The sequence below is a fragment of the Lacerta agilis genome, chromosome 3 (genome assembly GCF_009819535.1).
Source record: "Lacerta agilis isolate rLacAgi1 chromosome 3, rLacAgi1.pri, whole genome shotgun sequence".
NCBI classification, from domain to species: Eukaryota; Metazoa; Chordata; class Lepidosauria; order Squamata; family Lacertidae; genus Lacerta; species Lacerta agilis.
The window spans coordinates 26,356,501-26,381,628 of NC_046314.1; the positions used below are offsets into that span (position 1 = coordinate 26,356,501).

Sequence of the window (25,128 nt, forward strand, 5' to 3'; positions counted from 1 at the left end):
TTCTCAGGCCTGCCTCTGCCAAGAGCAGCCCTTTCCGCGTCTTCCTCTCCCTCGGAATGGTCTCGGTTTAACTCCAGGCTCGGCGCTTGCCTGTACAGTATTTACTACCCACAGCTGTGCTCGGGGCCCGCCCCGCTCTGCCAGGATTGGCTGCGAACGCGGAAGGCCCGAGCCTTCTTTTCGGCTGCCTTGGCGCCAGTGAGAAGTGCCTGCGCGCCTGACGGACGTGTCCAGGGTGCCCAATCGCAGCGCGCCCAGGCTGGATTTGTCAGCTGCTGAACGTGCGGTATAAAAGCAGGAACTAGGCGCCTTCGGCTTCATTCCGAGCGCGGATCGGGCAGCTGCAAAGAGCAGGAGTCGGAGGAGGAAGTGAGGCAGCGCGGAGAGAAGAGAAGCGAGAGCCATTTCCTCCCCGCGGCGCGTGCGTTTTTGCGCTTCGTCTCCAAAAGGCAAAGCCGGCTCTTGCTCTCTTCTTTCCTCGAGTATGAAAGCATTCAGTCCGGTGCGGTCCGTGCGGAAAAACAGCCTCTCGGAGCACAGCTTGGGGATATCCCGGAGCAAAACCCCGGTGGACGACCCGATGAGTTTGCTGTACAACATGAACGACTGCTACTCCAAGCTCAAAGAGCTGGTGCCCAGCATCCCGCAGAACAAGAAAGTGAGCAAGATGGAAATCCTGCAGCACGTTATCGATTATATCCTGGACCTGCAGATCGCTCTGGACACGCATCCCAGCATCGTCAGCCTCCATCACCAGAGACCGGGACAAAACCCTTCCTCCAGGACCCCGCTGACCACCTTAAACACAGACATCAGCATCCTGTCATTACAGGTAAGCACCCTGTCCTTGGCTTACTTCTTCTTCCCCGGCGATTTCGTGTATCGCATCTTTAATAGGATTTGAGAAAGCGACATTGTTCTGAACCTGCGCGGTTTTAGATCTCTCTCTCTTTTTTTTAAAAAAAAAGTGGTTGGATTAAAAGGGAATGCATAATGAGTTGGGGTTCCTTGTCCATTCTAATGTTCCCCATTGTGGTCAAATCGGAATCCTTGCCCGTCACGTTTAGTGCCTTTGTAATCTGGAGTGTACTTCATATGCTTTCTTGAACTGTTAAGCATCTTAACACCACACTGTCTTCCCCCTTCCCTCCCCCGTTGCAGGCAGCTGAATTCCCCTCAGAGTTAATGTCAAATGACAGCAAAGCACTTTGTGGCTAAAGGAAATGGTAAGTTGTTCAGGTTTCTTTCTGTTTTTTCTAGTATATGATTTAACAATGCCGCACATCAGAAATGTGGGAGGGGGGGTGTCTTGCTAGTGTTCAGAATTGCCCTTGGAACTGTCTTATAATTACACAGAACCGGGGATCCTATGAAGTGGCAGTTTAAGTCATAAAATGCATGTTGGCTTCTGCATATTCTGTACCCAAAACCATGTTGGATGCTGTAAATTTAGGGACAACCTCCAGAAAGCTTAAGCAAATGGGGGCAGTGAAACTTAACATGGAGATACAGAATTGTTCCTTGTTAAAGAACTTGTAATCAAAGGATAATTGCTCAGAGAAGTAGGTTAGTGTCTCTTGTCACCCCAAATAGAGATTCAAATAATTATTATATAGAGAATTTGGGGGCAGCGGGGAGGGTGTTACCAGGAGTCTCTTCATACCCAAACCCCAATTTTTAAAATTTCATATGTGGTGTGTGTATCAGAGTGTGTGTTTGTGTGCGCATGCTGCATCTGGACGCCAGGGTTTGCCCAATCTTTGAGTGTTTGGTTAAATGTTCAAACTGTGGCTTCCTCTCTGGCGCCAGTCTGTCCGGATCTCTGCCCTGTTAGCATTCTTCTAAATATGCCTCTCTCCAATCTTTTGCAGGTGTTTGCTGACTTTTTTTTTTTTTTTTGCACAAGAAGACAGCCTCTTTTTTCCCTTCTTTTTTTGGGCGAGCTGCTGAATCTGATTTTCAGCTGTATGTGGAAGGGGAGAATCCATATCCAGTTAAATGGACATTTTAAGCAAAATTGTGGACACACATCTCCCCTCTTCTGCAACATGGACTAATCTTAATTATTTATGAAGAGACTTTTAAAAATGCCCTTTCTCTAGTTGGAAGGCTTCATTTATATAATATCCCCACAACGGGGAGCAAAATGAAATGTAAAAAACGAAACAAAAACTCATAAGGAATTGCCTGTTTTAAATGCAGACTTTGCCTTTTTTCCTCCAAAGGCGGAGCGTGAGTACTAGAAGGATTTAGTGTTCAGTTTTTCGGTGAAGTCTTTGTCAAAAATTATCCTCTTTTGACACAAACGTAGGACTGAATGCTATGTATATATTTATATATAAATATGGGAATGAAACTATGAACTCTTTAATTAGAGTTTTCTTGTATAGTAGCAGAAATGTGCATTTCTGCAAAAAGTGTAATGATGTACGTAATCATGCTAAACTTTTTATAAAAGTTTAGTTGTAAACTTAACCTTTTTATACAAAATCAAAATAAATAATGTGTGTTTATTGAACAGTAGTTTGCTTGCTTTATTCATAGGGATGAGCGTGATGGGGGGAAAGTATCTGTAAAAAACCTACACAATAAAAAAGTACCTGAAATGAATTTATGTTCCTAAGTTGCTTTAAAAAAAGTGGGGAGGAGGTATAGTAGATGTCTGATAATCAGCTTATGAAAGCGCCGTAGGAAAACTGCTTAAGTTGTTCATTACCTAGAGAATGATGTTAAGCTCTGGCAAAACCAAATTCAGTTTAGCCAGAGAAATTCCTCTGGTCTGTTTGCTCTTCATCCTGGGTTGATTGACTTGCATTAACTTCTCACAGGATCTACTTCAACTCCAAGCAAACTTGCCCTTTTGGATAATTATGCCTAACTAAGATTAGCAGAGAGCTGTTACATTTCCCCAGCCACCCAGTTTCTGCAACACATTTTAACGGAGAAGCTGATGTGTAGCACTAAACTGAAAATTCTACCTAAATCCATGCAATATTTCAAGGCAAAGGGTATTAGTTAATCAGTTGCAGCAGCCTCCCTATATGACTATGCTATTGAGAAATGAAAGTCACCCCTCATGTTATTGATTAAACTTTGGCTGCTCTAAGCATCACCCTCTCCCTGCAAAAGAAATTGAGTTGTATTTGTAGTACTGCCTTAAGGCAGGCTGCAATCCTGGACATAGTTAGGATGTTGCAATACAGTGATTCACATGGAATTCAGGCAGCATAAATATGTGTAGGTTTCTCCTCCCCCCCCCAAAAAAAAATTATGCACCTTTTTCCTGTTCTGCATGTAACCCCAACTATCTAGTGCAGAAATACTCGTTTGTAGCAACTAAACTATACCTGCCTGTTGGAAATTAATGGGATGTGGTCAGTTTCTACCACCAGCAGCCACTTCTCGGCACACTATGTTAATTTCCCACTTTGGGCAAAGCTGCACAGCAGAAACATCTGCAGCAGACTGCACAAAGTTTTGGGGGAAAGAGTCCTGCTGAGGAATGCCTCCGTTTGGCACCTGGGCGTGAGCCTGGGATTTCTGTGCTCTGGGGACTCTTACACTGAAATGCAGAAGCCTCACCTGGGGCCTGTAACACTTTCACCAAAGAGAACAGGTGTGTGGGTGGCGCCGCACAGTCTGCTGCAGCTGTCTTTCCTCGCCCTTGACATCAAATCTATCCACAGAGGGGGGGGGGGAGAGCCAGCTCAGATCAGTTTAGTACAAAAGCTGCCCCAACCAATCAGCGGCCCAGCCTTCTCAAAAGGGATCAGAGCAATCTAAGCAGGAAGAGAGCTCATCTTCTCTGCCTCCTGTGTTTCGTCACTATTTCCCTCAAAATAATAAGGGCCTCAAGCCTTAAATATATGATACGATTTTATCTTTCATGGATGAATTCCACCAAATAGGCAAAGTTCTGTCGACAGCAGAACGCTAGGAGTTTAGAGTCGCATATCTGAACTTTCCACGTGCGCTGGGATGCATATCTGCACACTGGAATTTAATTTGCAAAGGGTTTTATTAAGAGTGTTTTGGCTGCTCCCAAGAGCAACCAACATAACTCACTATCCTGCTTCCTCTTTCTTTCAAGGCATTTCATCTTAATATTCAAATTCGGGCTCTTTGGCCTAGGCAAAACAATGTGTCATTCATGCCACTAATGTTTTTGACTCCTCCCCAAGAGTAAAGTAATAAGAACACTGAAAACTTTCCAGTTATTTACACCTTCAATTTTGAACGCTTGGGCATCAGCGGACACTACAGAATCTAAACCCATAGCTGCCTTCTCCCTACCAGTCAGTTTTAGTGTTTGCATGTAACAAATGAGGGAACAGTAGAGAATTAATTAAACCTAAATGACAAATAATTGCCTTAAACTCCAACAACTCACATAAATTGTGTATCTACCCCTTTTTGTATTATGGGCTTCATTAGTTGCATGATTCTGTCAAACAATTCCTCAGCATTTTAACGGAAACAACAGGTTTTACATCAAATTTAGTTTTGCTGTTAAGACGGATTCCACTGTAGCGTGACAAACCCAACATTTCACAAGAAGGTACAAGTGTTATAAAGATGACAACATACTCTCAAGCCTGTATCAGATTGTGAGAATGGAACAGGAATAATCTATCATTAACATGGTTCATAAACACAATTTAGATGGAAGTGAATTTCAGGGAACAGCCAGTCTCAATATTTTATTTTCCAGATTAACTGATCTGTGGGGCTTGCTCTCAGTCCCTGATGTAGAACAGCTCCCAGAGCAAGCTTCTGAAAAGCTCTTTAACTATATCCAATATGATCACACTTCTGTTCATATAAACAGCTTGGTGAAAAGGTAGAAGACCCTGTTGACTCACTAGTGAACAATTCCAATGTGTGTGGTGTACATCTGACTCAATTCACCAAGAGTATGGTAATTTAAAAGCCTTTTGCAAAAGAGTGGTAAAAAATACTGCACTTCATCCTGCTGTGCAGAAAAAGAAATGTAGGAAGGATTAACTGAACTGTTTGGCAAAAGTTTCCTAAGGAACAAACATCAGCATGCCAATAGTTCTCTCTTTGGGGGCCTAATCTAATGCAGAACAGGATCGCAATAGTGCACATTTGCAGATACAGCACTGAACAAAAAGGGTGGTCAATACAGAGCAGGACAATCTATGGTCGGAGGTGTGTCAGCTAAGGATAGCTGACAAAAATGATTCCATGTGGCAACATTAACACAGTGTAAGCCAGTCTTGTAAGATGTATCACTGTCATGTTCAAATTACAAGAGAGTCAAAAAAAGGTTAAGGGAACTGTCCAATCACAACTTTGGGTTGCTAAGAATTTACCAAAGTGCTTTTCAAATCCTCTCTCTCTTACCTAAAGAAGTCCGCCATTCTGAAATGTAACTGTGAGGAAATGCATGCAAATATTCCTATTTTTGAGTAGCATTCCATTCGTGCCAAACATTACTGTTTCTGTCCGTGGACAGTGAGCACCACCTTGCGGCCTAGACAAAGATGACAACTTCCACTTAAAAGGAAAAAAAAGGTTTCCTGCTGTATTTACAAATAGATCAGAAATAACTATTTGAAAGAGATACTGACTGAAGTAAATTTGGAAGTCTGAACTTATTTGCTTTATTAAGTTTATATCCCACCTTTCTTCCATTTTAATGATTCAAGAGAAACAAATGTCCTTGGGCATTTTCTCAAAAAGTTGGCTTGTGATTCTGTTATAACTCAATTTGGCTGCCAAATAAACAAACACAAACTATTTCCTGTCAAAAAGGGCCAGAGATCATCCTTGTAACAGAGAGTCCAATGAAATACGGGACGCCCATTGCATTCTATAGGACAAGATAGTCTAATTCAAGTTCTCCATTAGTCACAACATTTAAGTAGCCCTGCTTAGCATTCCATCCAACTGTATCTGAGAGATGAGACACAGAAGCCCTCCCACACCACAATTCTGGCTGGGACTGGCTGCCGTTTGGCTCCTTTCATTTATTTCTTTAATTGTAAGATTTTTCCAGTGCCCACTGCAAGGTTGCAGGGCGGGCTGCAGTGCAGCAATACTTTTATACAATAAAAAGCAAATCAAAGTCCAGCTGTTTATACAAAAAAACCAAGTAGAACTAATTCAAGCAAAAACAGCAGAGTATAAATTAACCAAAACAGAAACGTTGGGTCCCACAGTACCATAACTTGTCAAAGGGTAGGCTAAAAGGGAGTGCATCTTCAGCATGACAAGGAGGCTATATAATGAATATGCTAGATGCACCTCTGTGATCTTTTCTGGACCACTGTACTTGAGGGTAGTTTAACATCAAAAGGGCCCTCTTTGCTCACACCACCACCCAAGAGGGTTGGTAGGAATGGAGGCGGTTCTTCAGATATTTGGGCACTAAGTTGTTTCGGGCTTTCTACCCCAATATGAACACCTTGAACTGGGCCTGGAAATAAACCAGCAACCAGTGCTTTTTTAAAACGGCTTATATGAGCTTTAAATGAAATCCCAGCCAGTAACCTGGCTGTTGCATTTTGGAACAGCTGGATTTCTGGAGTCTCCATGTAGATCGCATTGCAGTGGTCCAATATGGCAGTTTCCTGAACACGGAGTACAGTGGCCACATCATCTCTGTCCATGAGGAACCACAGCTAGAAATGAAGGCACTGCCAGCCACAGAGGCTTCCTGAACGTCCAGTGCTAGTGCTAGACCCAGGAGCACCTCTAAGCTATGAACTGGCAGGACAACAGGGAGGAAGAAGAGGAGGAAAAGGATCCCTGCCAGGGGTGTATCTGGGACTAGGAAAACACTGGGGCAAGCTTGGGCTGGGGAAGGAGAGATTGGTGTAGAAAGTACTCACAGGGTGACGGAGGATGACAAGATGAGGGTCAGTGCACAGGAACCAGAGCAGCAGGGAGGCCCATCTTCACAAACGCAGCGGGCTCTCAGGCCTAGGGAGCAGTGGGCAGGGTGCTCCAAGAGGCGGAGGCAGGCAAGAGCCCACAGCCCAGCTACCTAGCTGGCCAGGTGGGGCTCGCTAACTCTAGGAGGAGGTGTGTGATTCCTCAGCAGCAGCAGATTTGGAACAGGTGAGGGTCACCTGCCTCAAGCCCAGATGCTGCAATCAGCAGAGCAGAGGTGCTGAGTCTGCTCGACTGCCCACCTTGATGGCTCTCAACTTGGGTGCTCCAGGATCTCTGCGGGGCTGTGCTTCGGTTTGGACTTTGGAAACGTGCATTGACCCCAGACTGGGAACCTGACTTACTGACTTGTCGCCAGATAGGCCAGGGGTTCGGGACAGGGACCTGATTTTTCCTAGGGGGGGTGCAGTCCTGTTCCCAACAGGCAGTTTCCCCCCTCCCCCCAGACTCAAGAACTCTGTCTATTCAGGATTCAGCATCCGATTTCTCCCGGAATGCATTTCCAACAGTAGCCATTCCAGTCAGCAGCAGAAGAACGATGCAACTACTATACTGTATATATATGAAACAACCAATGGCATGGTTCGGTGGCTAACTGAATGCCTTCAGGATGGAAGGAGGCAGGAAGGCAAAAAGCCTTATAATGCTAAGTATTTGGTATTCAGCGACTTAGGTGCTTGGTATTCAGAGACTAGCAACAGAATGTCAGAATGTGAAATGACAGTGTGTATGAGTTACAGCCAGCCATGCCATCTTCCAGGACAGAAGAATTTCCATCATTTCCCCTCACACAACACCCTGCTTTCTGCAGCCACTGAGCATTACGAGTTCTCATTTTGCTGCTTGGGGGTTCCTCCTTAGGATGTTTCTCTAAAAGTACTTCTGCTAATGTTGGGAGTTCCCTAATTTCTGCTACATAAGGATTGTCAGAGAACGAATGCCTTATTAGTATACAGAATACAGTCTTTTGAGTATAGCAAGCGGACTCAAATTGGTGCCATTGCACTTGCAGAATGACACACTAGAGGTGTCTGATAATGGAAGAGGCAGATTCTGCCTTTTCCGTGGTTCCCTGAAGCTGATTTTCTGGCGATGCTGAGGGTGAAGGAAAGCGGGGGGACATGCAAAAACTGACCCAATATCTCTTTCCTGAACAGTCACAGTCACTGAGACCCCAATCAGCAATTGGATACCATTTTTGCCCCATTTGCCATTCTGCTGCCGAGGGTACTCATTTTGAGAGATCTTCCTAGAGCTCTTCATAGTATGCCTTCAACTTCACTATACCAACTGAATGCCCTCTGAAAACTCTGCTCTTGCTATTCCACCCTGGCATCAGATCAGTTCTGAATGTTAATGCAAACAGTCCCAACACAACTCCTGTATTGTGAATTGGTCCACTCCTGCAGTTTTCTGCTCTTTAACCAGCTACAGCTGCTGCCCCATGATTCATATCCTGTGTGACTGCGAAGTTTGCTCAGGAGTCTTGGGTGTCAAAAGCCCAATTGTCTATTGAATCACACCATCAATATGCTTGTTGACACTCTTAAAAGAATTCTGAAAGGTTGATAAGGAAAAAACTTCTCTTTGTAAAGGCCTTGTGATGCAACATCGCCAAGGCTTGTTCTTTTGCATGTAACTGGCTAAGGATTAATGCCTCCTCCCATATGTACTTACGAGTGTACTCAAGTTTCAGAAGCCACGCTCAGTTACTCTCTGAGGTCTGAAGTTCTGTAGACCCTAGGGATTCTTCAGTCACTGCACCTCAGCTCTGGAAAGCCCAGCTTCTGGCATATAACCTGAAACCTAGCTATTTAGAAAAGCCTTTGGGCAGGTTAGCATAGTTACTAGCTGTGGCATATATTTTACGAGATGGGTCTTTTTTTCCTTAGCTCAGCTTTTTATTTTTAAATTTTTGAATGTTTCACTTTACGTTGCACGGCAGCTACAAGCAAAACAAAGGCAAGACAAAAAATATTGGGGGTGGGACACTGATCTAAAATTCTCAAGAAACCATGTTTTAAGATGGGTGCTCATCATAAATGGGGCATACATTTACTAAATCACTTTGGGAATAATGGAAGACTGATCAGATGTTTAGTTTGGTGTGTAATATACGTGAAAGCACAGACCCACATATATAGTAGCATAGCCCCAGTACATTATTTTTTGTTTTTCATTATTTTCTCCCACAATGATTCTATTCAGAGGCTTCTAATTTATTGCGTTCAAGAACCTCAGGCATATAAAGCACAAAAGCTGTTGCAACAGACTCCATCCCTATGTAGATTCTATATCTGGGCATTATTAAATTATAGTAATTCCAAGATATCACAACATATGCCCCTTCAACTATACAGAAAATCTTCTGGATGCTCACTAAGAAGATCAGTCATAACCAAACGCTTGTAATGAGACATTTGCTACACTTACCTGAAACTTGATGGGATTCATCTTATATGGGAGACTTGTACAGTTGCAACATCAGGAGCCTTGTGTTTAACTTGACTAAGGTTTTGACTAATTTAGTCTTCATAAAGGCAGAGTATTATATGATTTTAAGGCTGCCCCTAAGGAAACACCACCTTTCTTATTAAAGGAGACCATGGGTGAGATGCAAAGTGGCACCCGTGGGCATCTGCCCATGCAACAGGACTTCCCCCTCCTCTCTTCCCTCCAGAGACCCCATATTTTGGGGGCACCCAGGAAACAGGAACAGAGAAACCAGATTTTCATTGTGCAGGCAGGCAGGACATCCTTGGATGTTGCCACAAGAGAAGGTAGAGCTGCCCTCCTCCCTCATTTCTAACCTCCAGCTAAATGCCAAGGAACTCTGAACCGGACAGATTCATAAAGGGGGGGGGGGGTTGGGGATGTGACCATCTCTTTTTAACAGTGAAGAGGCACCAACACTTGTACTTCAGCAGATTTCCAAGGGAAATTAATTTCACAGCAGAGGAGCAGCCTCTAGTAACACTTCCATTACATGTCCTTGCAGCCCCATCTTGAGGTATACTAGAAAATTTAAGAGACCACTATTCAAACATTCTCAGAGATTGCACACAGTGCGGCGAAGGAATAGGAAATGTTTCTTTGTTGTGCAGGGCAGAATTTGGAATTGATCCTGTACAATGTTGGGGTGTCAACACAGGCTCTGAAACGGTGTTATGTACTCCTGCTCTCTCTGCACAAGGGCAGCTGTATGACGAGCACAGTATATGCTTGAAATGTGGACTGCACTGTAATTTGTGCCAGCATAATTCTCTCGTGTGTTCTAGTATATTTCAGTTGCCTGTAATTGGAATGCTCTGTAAGCTATATTGGGGGAAAGACTGCATTTTCTCAATGACAAAATATGGCAGTCAGGATGCCAGCGAAATGCAATACCCCAGAAACAAAAGCTCTTCCTTGGGCAAAGATATCTGGATCCTCCAGAACTGCATGTGGAAAACAGGGTCAATCTGACCATGGAAGATGGTCTGAGCTGTTTCAGGCAGCAAAATGAGCATGCTTTCTCCTAAGACACCCTGCCCCATAGAAATCACTGTCCTACAAACGAAGATAGTGATGAATGAAGGCAATAAAGCCAGTTAAAAAATGTCTAGCCCTAGCATTGGCTGAGGCAGGGGGTGTACCGAGGGGAGAAGAGATGCAATGCAGTGCTCTGATTCAGGCAGCATTCCGGACTAGCAGTGTAGAAAAATTGCCTGGCCTCACCAGTTATTTATCAGGGCAAAAATCCCAATGTAATTTTGGAAAGCTGAGAACCTGGAGTAATGACAATTCTCTGGGTGAGCTATAACCCCAACCGTATGTGTGTATGCATATAGAATAGGACATCTCACTTTAATGATGCTCCCAACCTAAAAAAGGAATGGAACAGGGTTTTTAGGAATGTGACCTTATCTTGAAAAACATATTGGGGACTAAGAAAGGGCTCTGGTTTACAAAACTTTCTTGAGGTTAGGCTGATGTCGATCTTCAAGTCTTTGACCAGTGACCAGTACTGCACACAGAGGATCATATCCGGTGTCCATTCCACCACGCCACTCCCAGAATGTGACAAAAGACCGACCCTTTTCTTGTTGAAGAAGTTTGAAAGACATAAGCCACAAGAGGCTCTGACACCATCATCAGCAAGATGACTTCCTATGTCCATAGATTTGGCCTCTCTCTTTCTCTTTCTCTCTCTCTTTCTCTCTCTCTCTCTCTCTCTCTCTAGCAGGTGCCCATGAATAAGATGGAAAAGAAAGACAGGATGATTTGACCTGGATTTCCCTCCCCCCCCCCCCAATTGCTTGGGAGGAGATTAGTCACAGCTGCTATGTACAGGAAAGCCAATTTCTATCATTCTGTGCTCAACTCGGGCAGATGGGTACCTTCAGAACCGGGGAAGGAAAACCTATTGCCTGGTTTTTTATGCTTCTGAGGAGTCCCATTGAACATGAATAAATATTGTGAGCGCACATAGTACTGAAAGAACAGTGGGTCAGAACAATAATTGGGATTCCTTTTCACAACTAGTTAAGAGAAGCAGCTGCAGGAAAATCCTGAGACTCCATCTTTCCTAACTGAGGCATACAGCAAAGGAACAGATAGCTGTCAACCTGGAAATATTTAATACCAGACTGAATTGTCACACCAGGAACCTCAGGGAAGGATGGAGCTTCCGCATGGCTAGCAGATATTGGGATTTGTTCCTTCCTACAATTCTAAGGACATATTGCCCAGGATTAATACACAAGATGTGCTCATATTAGTCCTTAAAGTCTTAAATATTTGCAAATTCTAAGCAATTCTCCTCCTTCTCTAAATTATAAACCTCTAAGACAAATGTGTTCATTCTCACTTGCTTTTTTCTTTCTCTTTTTGTCACTCTTTTTATAAATGGAATTCTTCGAATGAAATATTAATAAATAAAATCTTTCAGTTTAACCTGCCTCGCAGGACTGTTGGAAGGATAACTCTGGGGGAGAGGCTACAAAGGATTTGAGTTCCTTGTATGCAGGAAGGGCAAAATAAAATGGAATCCATCTAGGAGAGTAAATAAAAAACAACTACCGTCTATACACCAATTACATTGTACATCCAAATGTCAGCAACTAGTTTTTAGGAAGGCCGCTTTGAAGAAGGGATTCAGGACAGCTGATGCCAGCAAGTTGCAACAGCCACACTCCTCTACAACCTTCAATCGCATCAGGCTTGTTAATTTGGAGGGCGGAGGGGGGAAGCAGCTGGTATTTCTCAGGAGACCCAAGTTTGGGCAGCCAGTTTATGATCCCTAGTAACATTACTTAAAGTTCTCACATTGTAAAAATGACCATATAGCCATCCTTACATTATGAACTTTTCATAAAGGAAGAAATAAAGTTTGGCATGGGGCTAAAATCTTTCATAAGAGGTATTTGTTCTGTGAACTGAAAATCTGGGTGATATAATACGGCTAGTGGTGATTCAAAGCAACAATATTCCAGGAATAGGAAATGTAATGTTTTAGTATTTTACAAAATTCTGTACATATTATATTAATCATTTAGCATACATTGGCAAAACAGCAATGTTAAATATCAATTGTGTGCTAACTCAGACCTGGGTTCCTTTCTCCTGTGTTTTTAGAATCTCTCTCTCTCTCTCTCTCTCTTCAGTCATTATCTTCCTCAGTTTTCCCCTTCCTCATTATGGGGATATTGACCCCTCTCTATTTTTGTAAATGTTCATCCTGTAAATACCAATAAAGATGTACTCAACTCAAAGTTCAGTCATTCTGAAAACACAGCAGCAGCTTTTATATATCACAATTACAAATCAGTGTATATTCAAGTGAATCCAACTATTTAAACGAAGAGACCTAACTCATGCCCAATTATTTCTTGGATTATGCCTTTTATGTACAAGTTCCACTAAAATCACTGAATTTTCCTTCCACGTGTGTTCCCTAATCCACATCACAGAAAGGCTCTGAAATGCATAGGGCTCCAAAGTAGCTGCTGTCCCGTCAAGAAAGGAAAAGCTGTTTCCTTTCTCCTTCCTTCGGCTTCATTTGGATGTCACAACAATCCATGGCTTATGATGACAGGAACAAGTTTAATATTCTGCTGGGCCCTTTCTTCAGCAAAGAAGCAAGGAGTTCCAAAGCTTTTGCTTCTGTATTTCATCAACCACAGCTTGATAGGCTGTTTTAGCTTAATAATATGTGGCTGACTATTGTTGGTTTGAAACAAGCCGACTCCAAACTATCGGTATGGAACTGGCTTGCTTAAATAAACCAAAGTTAAGATGAGAACCACAGATTAGGATTCAGATATTAACATTCAACTGTGATTAATTTAAATCTGAAGCAAAAGCTTCTTATCAATGCCCTGTGGCCGTGCTGCAGGAGGGTGCAAGTTAAGCTAGTTTCCATCATGATATACCAGGGTTTATTGTGACCTCTGAACACAGTCATTGCATATACACATCTTTCATCGTTCAAGCAAACGGCATTCCTCATTGAACAAATCACCTGCATCTTACTATGCAGAAAGGAGCCAAGCAATTTTCAATTAGGCTGTTGGGTCAAACAAATGGTGGAGAACTGGAGCTCTTCACAGAGCACCCAACAGTTAACATCTATCCAACTCTGGATAAACGGAGATGCAGGTGCTTCATACTTCTAAGGATAACCTACATTTTTCGTCATTAATTCTCTCGTTATCCAGATATTTTTTTTAGAACCAGTCGCCTTAATGCTTCTAATCACCTGAAGACACAAATAAAAAAATGTCTGACACAAAGAGCATCATGCTTATTATTTTATTGTCCTCTCGGTGCTAGTGGAATACACATGGTTCACTGATCATATTCAAATTCCTGCATATTTCATCTGCAGAACAAATTACTGACATTACAGGCACAATACTAGAAACAGAAGGGGGGAAATTATGTACCGTTTTGTTGCACAATGCCAAATGTTAGATTTTTTTTTTTACTTACTCTTGAGGTAACGACAATTTCTCATTCCTCAGACTTTCTACAATCCGATCAAACCTATTAATCAAAGGCCATGATTTCTGAAAACTGTAAATATTCATAATAGCTCCAAAGACTACACCCAAACTGGCTTCACCTAACACCATGACCACGGCTACTTTGTTCAATTACTTCAATACTACTGTGGGCACCATCTACAACAAACAGAGAATACAGCCTGAAATCCTATACAAAATTACCTGGAAGTAAGCCCCACTGAAATCAAAGGGGCGTACTTCTGAGTAGACATGTGCAGGATTGTGCTGTTCATCAATTACGTCCAAATCTCAGCCACAGCTAACATGTCCAACATGCAGTAATCCATTAAAACTAGAGTCACACACATGACACATCCCCAAAGACTGCACTGCTTAGAAGGAACAAAGAACACTTGTACTTTGACCACTCTACATCAATACTTAAACCATCAAGACTTTTAAAGGTGTCACACATAGAATTGGAAAATGCAAATTAACAGTTGTTTCCATAGTTTCAGGTTCGTAACAGTCTGAGCCTTCCGCTTCGTTTGATGTGAGACATTCCTTCCTCCTATTTCTAAACAAATAAGTAGTACTGAACCTTATGATATGCAGATAAACTATTCGTTTTTGCCTTTGTGAGATCATCCAAATGTTTAAGGCATTTCCCTTTTCAACATGTGGACTAAGGAATTTGTACTCACACTGGAAAAGTTAAGCTTTTATTTAAAGAGGAAACACTGGTTTTGTTTTGCCTAATTTTAAGCAAGTGGTTGAATCTCTCCCATTGAAATCTATGGGACTCAAACATGCTGAACTTCAGCTGGATTCTGTCCTTCACTTGATATGGAAATTCACAAGTGAAAAAAGGACAGGGAACCAAGCCTTGGTAAGAGAAGATTTATAGGCCTGGCCAAGAGCCAGCATGTCTAAAAAGTATTTAAGCACTATATGTTTTAGCTTGGATCTCTTTTAAAGAATACTTTCCCTCTCTTCTCCAAAGCCTGCAGCATCAGACCCGGTAACAGTAAGGAGCTCAGAAGAATCTTTCGAAAGCCTGGCATAACTCGAGCGCTGGCTACGCTTATGGGCCACACCTTTGATGTTATCATTTTGAACCGGAACAGAATTAGGACTCGGTCCAGGGCACAAAATGATCTGAGAATGCTCTCTCATGCTCTCAATCTCCTCAAAATTCTGATTAGCTCGGTTGGTTGGCTGGTTGGCGCTGTTGTTATTCAGCGTGACTGTGCTGGGTGTTCGGTTTAAATTGTAGGCTTTCTGGCATGCTGGCCAGTTCTCTTCAGGGCTGCTCGCTATTAAGCTGCTGTCCGAAGGGCTTTTCTTGTCTTCTGAGCAGATTGACATACGTGCCATGGTTGCGTCTTGAAGGCCGCTCAAGCTGAGGGGGATTCCCCGTTTCCCACTGCGGCCATCGTCTTCAAGCTCAATGAGATTTGCTTTTTCGAGCTGGGAGTCATCTGTATCGTTGTGGAGAGAGTGGTTTGGAGAACTTTCACTGGATCTTACCCCAGAGTCAGAGGAATCCTTTTTGTCGAGAAGAGCATCCGTCAAGTACTCCTTTGCTTTAATCAGGGTTCTAATGGGCTCAGACCCATGTTCTGGAGATTTGGGCTGCTTCTCTGTTTTCCCTTCGACTTTTCTGTCTTTACCTTCCTTGAGGAGGGGAGTGTTATCAGATTCTTCTGTTCCAGACTCATCTTCATCACTTGGAAGTTTCTGATAGCGCAGAGCTACACCCTTCAGCTTCAGGTCTGCAGCTTGGAAAATGCTGGTTCTTTCAGAAGATTTCTTCCCTGGGAGAAGTTTGGAGCCAGACTGATCTGATTTTTCATCTTCTTCCGTGATGGGATCCAATGGAGAAGCATCGCTAGTAGACACACCTGATGTACTATAATCTACAACATCATTCCGTTTAATCAAGAAGGACTTCCTTCCATCGTCTTGCTTTTGCTCAGCATCCTTTCCCTTATCTTGTTCCACACTGGAATGAAGGGAGCCTGTTGATGTGCTCTGGCCCATATAGAAGGCTGCTGAACTGTGAGGGGAAGATCTACCACTCACCGTGCTAGAACTGGCACCCCCTTCTAATTGTGACATTTGAGCAATATATTCTCTATATGCATCTCTATATTCTGCCTGTACCTTATCGGTAAGCTTTGAAATTTCAATACTAGAATCTTGAGAATTCAGGCTTGAAAGACTTGGAGTCCGACGGGCCTGTGACTGTACAAACAGAAAAGAAAACACATTAATACAAAGTCAGCGGAGTTGACACCAGTCCTTCAAAACAGAAAAGACATTGAACCCAAGGACACAGTTGTGAACAGAGCAGCGTAACACTTGGCTCCTTCATAACCAAAGAGGACCAATAGCTCAACGGTATAGCATACGCCTTGCATACAGCGGGAATACTCAGTGTTGTGGGCATACCAATTATTACCTGTGCACAGAACATTGAGCACTATGTTCACTTACTATATAAATATTTTTACGGACAACTTGAGATGCATGAATTTCTGCATCTCTTATTTCAAGCATCTTAATTTAGCTGATGCTTAGAATAAAAGGGTGAGAGAATGTATGAATCCTGCCAGGTACTGTATACAGGAACACAGAGACATCTATCATGCAACATATTTTTGTCCCATTCTACAGTGCTGCATGAAAAAGTTCGCTTCAATGGAAGAGGCAACCATAAAAATCTTGTATATAAACACACACCCCTGCATTTATGCAAGTTCACACATGCAAGGTTTCAGTTGCAGAAAGCTGGTCTTATACACACACACACATCTCATATATTAGTTTCACCTTTGAAGTTGAATTACTGAAAGAAATGAACCTTTCCACGATATTCTAATTTTTCGAGTTTAACCTCTATTTATGCATTCAGAGTTGCCTCTCCATTGAAGTGAAAGGGGAAAACAGTGCCAAATAGAAGATTTATATGTGTCCATCTGGTTTTGTAAGTCACTTTGCATATCAAGCAACTAAACTGAAACAACAACAACAACAACAACAACAACAACAACAACAACAACAACAACAGCTGAAATGGGGTTTATATTTGCAACTCCAGAAAATAAATTTAGTGAACATAAAATGTGGCATTTCCTCTTCATGCCACCACTGCCTGCTGATTTGGGTGAGGGAGGAAGCTATTTGCTCTGTAAAACTGCTAATGTTAAGAGAGAGAGAATGGGCTGAGATTAAGTCTATGTTGAAGAGAGTACCTGCCAACTCAGGTTACTATGACGTGGAGGGGCTTCTTCTAAACCAATGGTGTTCAACTCTTCAAAACTGAAGTTGAGAGCATAGGGGGCTTGACCCGGAAGACCAGTCAGTTCAGTATGAGGCAATTCAGTGTTCAGTGCAGGACGACGAGCAAGATCATTATGAGGTATGGTACTGGTGTGTTCATTCGCTGCCCGGGAATCTTCATGGGCAGCCTGACTCTCAACATTTCTCAAGTCAAGCACCTAACATAGAAAATGCAGCAATTAGGATGCAGCATGAAAAGCTCTGAAAAGATAATCTGGTTGAGGTGATTAAACACTGGATAAACAAGTCACAGAGTATAAAGATGTGAAGCACACTTCTGTGAGAAAACCAGGATTTGTGAAAACCCTTGAAAAAGTTCTTTGAAATCACTGAAAAGCTACTCTGGAAAATTGGGAGACCCAGTAGAACAGGTCCTACTGTAACATAATGAGAAGCGGAAACGTGAAAACTCTCACTGCGTGTATATGAAGACATATGCGCAAAGGACTCTCTGAAATCTGTACTGTGTTTGTGAACACTTTTCACAAACAGGCTAAGACATACACATTTATGCAAGTACACGGTATCAAGATGTTAGCTCCAAAACACCAATCTTATATAATTGTGTGTCAAAACAATGGACCGTTTCTAGTAAGTGGGATAAGAGCATCACTTTAGTATGGGGTTGGGCAACCTGTGGCACTCTACTTAATTCCAAAAGCTCTCTGCAAGTGATCAGTTCAAGCCTATGGGGCAAGACTGATCCATCCCTTTCCTGGCAGCCCGCTGGGTGGGAAGGCGAAAGAGAAAAAGTGGGTTAAGTAAAAGGCAGTTTTGGCTCTGCCCACCCGATCACGGGCTTCGGCCCATCAGCTCGGCATGCAGCTCTGACAGATCACCCCCAAAGGAATGCAGCCCTCAACAGAAAAAAGGCTGGCCAACCCTGCTTTAATAAATAACTCCTTTCTTTCCCCAATGCCTCCTATAAATACTCACCCAGGCTTTCTGTGAGTGCACTGACAGGGCTGAAACAGACAACTGTTCAAGGCCGCAAAGCCTTGTAAAAAGCAAACATTCCTGGCACAGTGCTGCCACTTTATATAAAAACACTATGCCAGATACGATGTCAGACATTATTTTGCAGAAGCAAGGCCTCAGAGTTTGGCAAACCAAAGCACGCAAAGGCTGCATTTCCATGTATTATTTACCTGGTGCTAAACCAAGAGTGAGGAACCCTTCTTTGGCTAAGATCTGCAAACCCTATGGGGAACAGGGATGGGCGATATATTGTGCAAAACCGGTTTGAAGTCAGTATCATGATATGGGTTTCATAATTTTTGGCCTGACCATGTTTCACGAATCATGGTGTGTGTGTGTGTGTGTGTGTGTGTGCGCGTGCATTGGGGGAAAGACTGCATTTTCTCAATGACAAAATATGCAGCCAGAGAGGAAAGGCTAGCTTTTCACTGCCCCACTGTGCCACATTTAGGCTTCAATAACCCACCAATGGGATCAGTAAGAGGATTTTGTGAAGCCTAAATGTGGTACTGGTAGGTGAAGGGGTTGGGAGGTGAGGATGGAGGCTGGGTGGAGAGCATCCAGACTGTGAGCCAGCAATTCCCAGCCCCTGTGCTAACTCCTACAAAAGACAGTGGGAGTTACTTCCAAGCTGACATGACTAGGATCCAGCCACACAAGCACCGTCAACAAGGCATTTGTATTCACATAAGACTTAAAATTCTCTTACTGCACTTCTGAAGAGATGCCAGTCGCCAAAATTCATGTTCATCTCTCTCTTCAGTTCATCAACGTTGCACTGTGCTAAAACTCGACCATTTATATTGGCCTAAACAAATTTTAAAAACACAAAACAGATAAGTACACCCTTGCCAACTGTAAATACTTTGTAAGCTAAAAAAAAACCTGAAATTGAATATCACATGAAAGTACATGGTTAATACGAGTGGGATTTGCAAGAAGAAATTTAAACACTTTGATAAAATATATAATTTCCACATAAAACAAATTGTAAATTTGTAATGTCAGAAAACAAATCAGATGCATCATATTCCTTAATTACATATAGGGAATTTGCATTTTCTGGATTTAAATCTGGCCTTTTAGAAAGCCTTCTCACAAGACAGTTTACAAAAATATATTCAACCAACAACAACAAAAATCAACGATAAATAAACATTAAAAAATCAACGATAAATAAACACAACAAAAACAGCTCATCTGAAAATATTTCAAAAAGCAAGTCAGCAAATGTAGATTTAGAAACTTATAATAAAATGCCTTTCAATTATTTTTTAAGCACTTAAAAGTGTAAGGGGGCTTGCCAAATTTCCCCAGGGACAGAATTCCACAGGCGAGGTGCTGCTGCAGAAAAGGCCCCATCTCTGGTTCACATAAAGCAAGCATGAGATGACTATCTTAAATGTCTGATAGGCTCATACTGGCAAAAGCAGTCCTGGGAGGCACTGAGGGATTTAAAAGTCAAAACCAGCACCTTAAATTGAGCCAAAATATATATATCAGTAAACCAGTGTAACTGGTGTAGGATAGGTGTCGCCTGATCCAACCAGCATGCTAATATCAGTATTATGGCGGCTACATTTTGAACCAATTAAGTTTCCAAGCTGTCTTTTATGGCAGCCTCATGTAGAAAGCATTGCAAAAATCTGGATGTACCAGCACATGAATAATTTAAACCAGGTCTGTTTTCCTCAAACAGGGACACAGTTGGCAAAATCAGCCAAAATAGAAAAAAAGATAATCTGAAACTCTGATGCCATCTGAGCCTCTAAGGTTAGCGCTAGGTCCAGGAAAATTCACCCAGCTGCAAATTTGATCCTTTTAAGGAAGTGAGACATGAGTATGTAGGTATTATGGAGGAAGATGGTTACATTTCTTTGTCCATATCAGCAGAATTTCCCAACTAACAGCCCTTCAATCTTTTCTAGATTAAGTGTCAACCTGTTTGCCCTCATCCATCCCAGTTTTCAGACACCAGTTCAGAACATCCATGGTACAACAGAGCTTTAGAGGCTCCTTTGTCCAGCTTTCTGCCAGCAGTTTCCTGTTGAGATGCCAGCTAAGTTCTCTCAAGCCAAGCTCAGGGGTACATAAATGCCCTCTTCAAAAGCAGAAGTGAGCCTTAAAAGCCTTAGAGATTTCCATCAGGCTGAGCTAACCCTGTGCCAACCAGGGAATTATTGCAAACAAAGATCCAGCATGCTAACAGAACATTCAGTGCACTGATTCTTTAGCAGCCAAAAAAAACTTTATAAACCTCTTAATTTCAGCTCTATGCAATGTAGTGGATTAGTGTTGCTGTATCACACTGAATAGTACCAGGATTAAAAGATGTAGGGTGGAAAAGGAAAATCAACCCCACAACCAGGTATTCTTTGGGTAGCACCCTTGATGGATGATATTATCATCATCATCATCATCATCATCATCATCATTACTACAATCTATATTCTGCCTTTCTACAAATAACACCCAAGGTGCCTAACAGTGCTAATACCACTTAAAATATACAGCAACACAATAAAAAGAAGTGATGGTTTGTCATGAACATGCCCATCTAGGCTGTTATGTTCCTTCATGTGAATGCACAAAAAACAAACCATAGTCCTCATCTTACATATGAACCAGGAACTGTGGCTTCTCTCTCTCTCTCTCTCTCTCTCTCTCTCTCTCTCTCTCTCTCTCTCTCTCTCTCTCCCCAACCATATTCAGTAAGCCAAGAACACAACTTGTCCTTTCACGGTTTGTTTAGAGCAAAACAAACTATGTTCTCTTCTTTCACCATCTTTCTTCTAGTTAGTTGTGCTTTCTGCATGACATGTTGGTATTCAACTGGCAATGAGTTTTGCAGAAAAAGGAAGGGACACTCAATATATGATTGCTGGAGAATGTAGAGCCCAAATGAAGGTGACATTTTTTAATGAAAAAAGATGTGCAATTTTTAAATGAAGGGACTCACCTTCTTTATAGTTGCAGAGTACTGAGCCAGCATATTCTGGTCAAGTCCTTCGATCTGTTTCAGCTTCTCGCACACAGCGTCGACCGTCATCGAGCTCAAAGGCACTTGGGGTGCTCCTGAGCCTGTTCCCTGCGCAAGGGAGAAGTACATACATGCAATATGTTCAGACGCTCATTATGCCTACTGCACGTTGTTTTTCTTTGCAGAAGCAAAACATAACACACATCTGAGTCACATTGGAAATGCAACGCCCCCCACCCCCCCGGGAGCTGGGAATATTGGTATACTGTCTGGTGTCCCCGCCCCACCCCAGTTGAGGCACTGCTCTTTCCAGATTAATACTCCAGTTTTTAAAGTGTTTAAAAATTAATAATAATTGCATTGCATCGTTATAAGCAAGGAGACCCATTAGAGATTTGCTCAAGATGTTCAGGGATTTAAAAGTTAAATAACTTCTGCCATAAAGACCAAGGAAACTGCAATATACTTATTCTTCACATATACTTTCAGTGCTTGGTTCTTATGAGAGGAAGGTCTAAGAACCAAGGAAGATGCTCAAAATATCACTCATTATATAAATCTGTCCCAAGGATTCCTGGCACAATAGCATAGTGTCCTTGAACCAGATCTTAGCTAACGCTAGTTCTAATCAGAGCAGACCCAAAGAAATTAATAAACCTGACAAATTTAGGTCAATTTATTTCAACGGATCTACTTTGAGTAGGACTAACACTGGCTGCAACCTGATGCTTTTTGAATTGCGTGACCCAATAAAGAGGAGGACATAAAGGTATAAAGGTATGTCCCCAGTTTTAGACATTTTGTCTTAGGGAGGAATCCAAGAGGCAGCTGTGCCATGTGAGAGCCCTCTATGTGTTTGTGTGTGTTATGTGCAAGGGAAATAAATGCACATTTCGAAAAACTGGTGCTTTAAAACCACTAAGGTTCCCTGCTAATGGAAGCGCGTCTTAAAAAAAATAAATTCATGTCCATCTCCCAAAAAATGAAGGCTTCTTTAAAGAACTGTAGCATCCTCATTCAACTTGTTTAGTAAGGAGCCACCTCGTTGACACTGAAACATTCCACTTCTCTGAGAAACTAAATTCTTTTTTTTCACATTCAAAAGCCAGGAAAGCTCAGTCTAAAGGACCATGATCAAAGACCAGGACAGATAATTGGGGGGGGCACTGGATTAGGAAGCCCTAGTGCTAAATAAACATATTTGCAAGAAAGGATGCACTGAAAGCCCCAGAACAACAAGCTGCTTCAGGAAGGGCATGATGTTGCAGCAACAAAGTATTTTAATGCCATTGTGGGGTGTTTGCACTCAGCTCAGCTCACAGGTAGCAGATTCAACTACGGACCTGTCAAAGCAACTGAAAGCCAAACTGTGACAACCGATACATTACAGCAGGCATGTCCAACAGGTAGATCGTGATCTACCAGTAGATCACTGGACGTCTGTGGTAGATCACCAGCAGATCAGTTGCTCCCCCCAAAGAAGCTAAAAAACTTTGGCTCCCCTAAAAAAAAAATCTCACCATCTTTGCCCTGCACCCCTAAAATGACCTGAACCACCAAAAACAGGGCTTTCCTCCCTAAAAAAGCTCAGCATCGCTTTCCTCTTCCCTAAAGAAGCTCAACTACTTTTACGTGAACCCCCCAAAACAGGGCTTTCCTTCCTAAAAAAAAAAGCTCAACAACTTTGACCTGAACCCCCCAAAAGGGGGTAGATCACTGCCAGTTTTTAACTCTGTGAGTAGATCACAGTCTCTTGGAAGTTGGCCTCCCCTGCATTACAGTATTCAGAAAATGTCTGGAAAGCAGACTGCAACCTGTCTGGTGCAAGGTGGAAATAAAATTAAGCAGATTATTATTATTATTATTATTATTATTATTATTATTATTATTATTATTATCTGTTTGCTTACTGCAGTCTTGAAAAGGTTTCCATGAGTGTTTGAGTCAGGCCCACTACTAACAAAAAATATGCTACCATAAAACAAAAACAAAGATTCTCAGATGCTAAATCTACGCCTCATTTCTGTATAACCTCTACACCAGGATACCTCCCAAAACTGTAATCTTAAAAGACAGTTGGCGTAAAATAAAAAAAGTGATCAGTGGTCGTGTTGCATGGTAAAATGAGCAAAGACGTTGACTTAATAAACCACACTGCGCACAACCCACATGCTGGTGCCAGAATTAATGGATAGTCTTAAACCAAGGTAGGTTGGTTGGTTGCTTCTGAATCCTGACTTGTTAGGGAGAAAGAAAGAAAACAATGATCCTATGTTTGGATGCCATGCTAATCCTCTCTATGGTTCATATATCCACTCATGCAAAGGGAAGAACAAAGTGGGCATCGCCAGGCACTATACAGTTTATTAAACCATGGTTCTTTAGGTTATCATTACACATGAGTGTGGCCACTAAGAGATGGATGTAATTTGAAAAAAAAATTATAATCCTCTGTACAAGTTTTTTGAAATATTCCTTCACAAGACTGGCTTCACAGCTTAACACAACATTGACAAAGTAGTAATTATTTTTCTTTAAGTGATCCCAAAATGGTCAATGAGACCATACATTTCTCAGGATCTATTCTACTGTGACCAGATGCAGGGGAAAGAGTGTGTGCCTACAACACAAAAATGTCTGCTAGAACAGGGAAATTCCTCCCTAAACAGCCACCCACCCCAGCATTGCATGGCACAGGCGTGTGTTGTGTGTGTGTGTGTGTGTGTGTGTGTGTGTATACATACATACACATACACACAGACTATGGCTACATGGAGATGGATAACTATGGCTTTCCATCTTCCTTGGTCAATATGTAGCAGTGATAGTCTTAAGTTTCATTGTGTAACCCATTTTCACATTCAACAAGTGGCTCTGATAATGTTTTCTTAACAGAAGTCACAATTTTTATAAGACATAAAGATAATGAATAAAATATTCCATAAAAACTGAACCAGAATATTATAGATAACGTCCTACTCAACTTAGTAATTCAAACTATATTAAAAATAATGCCTAAATGCATTAGTTTTATCTATATTATATAAATTCTATATACAGTTTTAGTGGGCTTTCCTAACATGTTTAGAATTCAGTTACAATTCCAACTATCCATTTACCAAACTCAGTATCTGAACTATGTATGAAGCAGAAAGGAAAGCAGAAAATTGCTAAAATACAAAATGTAGTAATTACTGATGCTGTATTTCAGTGGCAAATAGTCATTTCAGCATGCATTGTAAGCTATTTTAGGGAAGATTTTTCTTACAAAAATACATAGATTACTGGTGTCAATGCATGAATCATATGACAGAGATTCAGTTTAATCTGGAATGCTTCCTATTAAAAAAGCAGTATTTAAATAATAAGCAGTGCAGGTGCTTTTAGTGATATTTGTCATAAGTGAATTGGAACCGTACTTAAAACCGACATATTTTTTTCCAGTGGTAGTCTCTTTCATTATAGATGTGGAAAGAACATTAATTCTACTAAATATCTGCCATGCAAAATCCAAAAAGCAGGATGTCAAAGCAATCCTCAAGACTTGAAAAGTGCATTAGTGCATAAGACAGCCAGCATGAAGTGCTAGTATGGACATTCTACAATGAGAATACAAAAATAAGTGAACAGTTTGCAGAAAGTTGCTGTACCTGTCTCTGTCTGTTTAACCCAGTTTTACACTGCTTTAAGAAAAAGGACAAAAAGTGACACAGCTTAACATGAAACATGAAAAAGCCATTAAAGAATGAGCTAGTATGGTTATTAAGATTTCTTCATCAAAGTGATGGAGGATAAACAGCTGGGATTTCTTTTAAAAGTTGAATACCTCCTGATTAACACATGCTAGACAGGATCCAAAGAACTGTTCAACACACCCAAGGGGATTCTGTGCCTGTGTTTCTCCAATAATTCCATGTTGCA

At 41.8% G+C, this 25,128-nt stretch overlaps 2 protein-coding genes across 9 annotated transcripts in view; one reads left to right on the forward strand and one right to left on the reverse strand.

Annotated features, from left to right (window-relative positions):
* Nucleotides 1-318: 318 nt before the first annotated feature.
* Nucleotides 319-2,518, forward strand: ID2 (inhibitor of DNA binding 2). The gene is made up of 3 exons (XM_033143059.1): nt 319-832; nt 1,162-1,226; nt 1,872-2,518. Exons 1-2 carry the CDS (start codon nt 485-487, stop codon nt 1,216-1,218), a joined length of 405 nt encoding a protein of 134 aa, XP_032998950.1. The 5' UTR covers nt 319-484; the 3' UTR covers nt 1,219-1,226; nt 1,872-2,518.
* A 9,877-nt stretch (nt 2,519-12,395) lies between these two features.
* KIDINS220 (kinase D interacting substrate 220) overlaps nt 12,396-25,128 on the reverse strand; it is a 59,426-nt gene continuing 46,693 nt past the window's right edge. For 4 of the 8 annotated variants that reach the window (XM_033143065.1, XM_033143063.1, XM_033143060.1 and 1 more), the window contains 5 exons: nt 24,858-24,890; nt 21,187-21,315; nt 18,937-19,035; nt 17,162-17,407; nt 13,696-16,151 (listed from right to left, as the gene is read on the reverse strand). In XM_033143065.1, coding sequence (XP_032998956.1) covers nt 14,877-16,151; nt 17,162-17,407; nt 18,937-19,035; nt 21,187-21,315; nt 24,858-24,890 — 1,782 coding nt within the window. In that variant the 3' untranslated portion in view covers nt 13,696-14,876. Of the gene's footprint in view, nt 12,638-13,695; nt 16,152-17,161; nt 17,408-18,936; nt 19,036-21,186; nt 21,316-24,857; nt 24,891-25,128 lie in introns of those variants that run through there. The other 4 variants (XM_033143066.1, XM_033143062.1, XM_033143064.1 and 1 more) reach the window with 2 other exon arrangements.

Bases quoted from the DNA above. Each gene is read 5' to 3' on its own strand.
- ID2 (XM_033143059.1), top strand. From the start codon at position 485: ATGAAAGCATTCAGTCCGGTGCGGTCCGTGCGGAAAAACAGCCTCTCG. The intron at 833-1,161 runs GTAAGCACCCTG...CCCCCGTTGCAG, and splicing joins TCAGCATCCTGTCATTACAG to GCAGCTGAATTCCCCTCAGA.